Consider the following 1,668-nt stretch of genomic DNA (forward strand, 5'->3'; position numbering starts at 1 on the left):
CAAGTGCTCATAAGGGAAGGTGGTCTGCAAGGTATGCTGGTCCCAAGTCTTTGGGAGAATGCAGCAAAGTGGCCACTTTCTCATCAAGTCACCCAGAGCTGGGGGAAGGGGAAGAAGGGAGAGCTAAGGAACTTTCTGATTTGCACACACAAGTTCGGCCTCATGATGAGAAGAGGAAGTGTAAATTATTTTGCTGTCATCTGCCTCCAAATGTTGCTGTTCTACCCTTGCTGAATTTTCTTTTTCTAAACAGAGTACTGAAAACACGAAAATGATCCATGTGGATACTTGGAAAACGTCATCTTGATGTTTTTGGATGCAAACAGAAGAACTTGCAGATGAACGCAGAGGTCCAATCTTCAAACAGAGGACTTTGCTCTTCCAAAATGACCGACGTCGCTCATCCCTTCTTTGGAATCAAATATGTAATAAATGCATAAACCCACAGCCTGCCCTTCAGTTCATGTTGTATGGAGTCTCAAGCAAGGAGGAAGATTCTTGGGAAATCACCCTACCCCAACCTAAACTGTACACATATTCTTTTCCTTTGCCTAACCACCCCTTCCGCCTCCATTTCGAATAGTTGCGTAAACACAAAGCTGTCCAATGTGCACTTTTTAAATCTTTATTTTACTACATAAAGTCTTTGGGATTTCTTCGTTGTCCAGATTTCCATATACAGATTAAGCCTGGTGCCAGGTGGCCAACGTCTTCCCTTTGGCAAAGTTCCGGACACCCAATGTATAAACGAAGGATATAACAAAGTACCCAAAGATGCATGGAGTCTGCTTGCCAATACTGTTTTATCCCTGGGTAGCTTTTTTGTCCATGTTAAGTCTTTCTCTGGAATATTGTAGGCCTCTGGTGGGATGCTGAAGTGGTCCCATCTACACACAGCAATATGTATCTCAGCAGACGTAGCCTCTGTCAAACAACTGTTTCTGAGATGCAGCAAGATCTTCCTCCCTTCAAGAGCCCATTGGGCTTCTCGTGCCAGCAGGGAATGGTCCTGCACCATTCACAATGTTGCCGTATCCCGCAGCAATGTATTAGGACGCAGATGATGATCAATGCAACGGATGCGATCACCGAAACCACCACCAAAGTGGTTATGGTTTGTTTCTTGTGGCTGGCAGCTACGACCGCAAGGAGGTCTGCATTTTCACACCGTGTCCCAACAAACCCAGAGTGGCACACGCAAGTTGGTTTTTCCTCCTGCACCAAGTACCTGCAGGTACCATGGAAACAGTAGTGAGTGTGGGCATCTGGACAGTTGTCAAAATGAGATCTTACAGCCGCCGCCACTGGGGGAGCACTCAAGGCAGATGTTGTGTTCTCCAAGGCTTGGCACACTGCTAATAAAATACCAAGCGCCAGCAGAGCGGAAGCGGCGGCGCTGACCATCTTGCCCCCCGGCGGCAGCGGCGGCGGCAGCGAGGCTGGGCTGGGCACGTGCTCACCTCCGCCCGCCTGGTCCCCGAGCGGCGCCGCTCATGCCCGGCTCGGGCGCGCAGAGGAGCGCTGGGGCCTGCGGCGTCCCCGAAGGCAGAGGAGGCGACGAGCAGCCGCGCCAGCGATGCGCGCAAGGCGGCCGTGGACTTTGGCTCCATGGGCGCCGGCCTCCGGCTCGCTTTTCCCGAGCAGCTCCGGCGGGCGGGTGGCCCGGCA

The 1,668-nt window shown here is 51.6% G+C and overlaps 1 protein-coding gene across 1 annotated transcript; it reads right to left on the reverse strand.

Annotated features, from left to right (window-relative positions):
- Positions 1–563: 563 nt before the first annotated feature.
- Positions 564–1,404, reverse strand: LOC134399403 (protransforming growth factor alpha-like). Its single transcript, XM_063127426.1, has one exon. The coding sequence runs from the start codon at positions 1,402–1,404 to the stop codon at positions 928–930; it is 477 nt and encodes a 158-aa protein (XP_062983496.1). The 3' UTR covers positions 564–927.
- Positions 1,405–1,668: the final 264 nt, after the last annotated feature.

The sequence above is a fragment of the Elgaria multicarinata genome, chromosome 5 (assembly GCF_023053635.1).
Source record: "Elgaria multicarinata webbii isolate HBS135686 ecotype San Diego chromosome 5, rElgMul1.1.pri, whole genome shotgun sequence".
Taxonomy (NCBI): domain Eukaryota; kingdom Metazoa; phylum Chordata; class Lepidosauria; order Squamata; family Anguidae; genus Elgaria; species Elgaria multicarinata.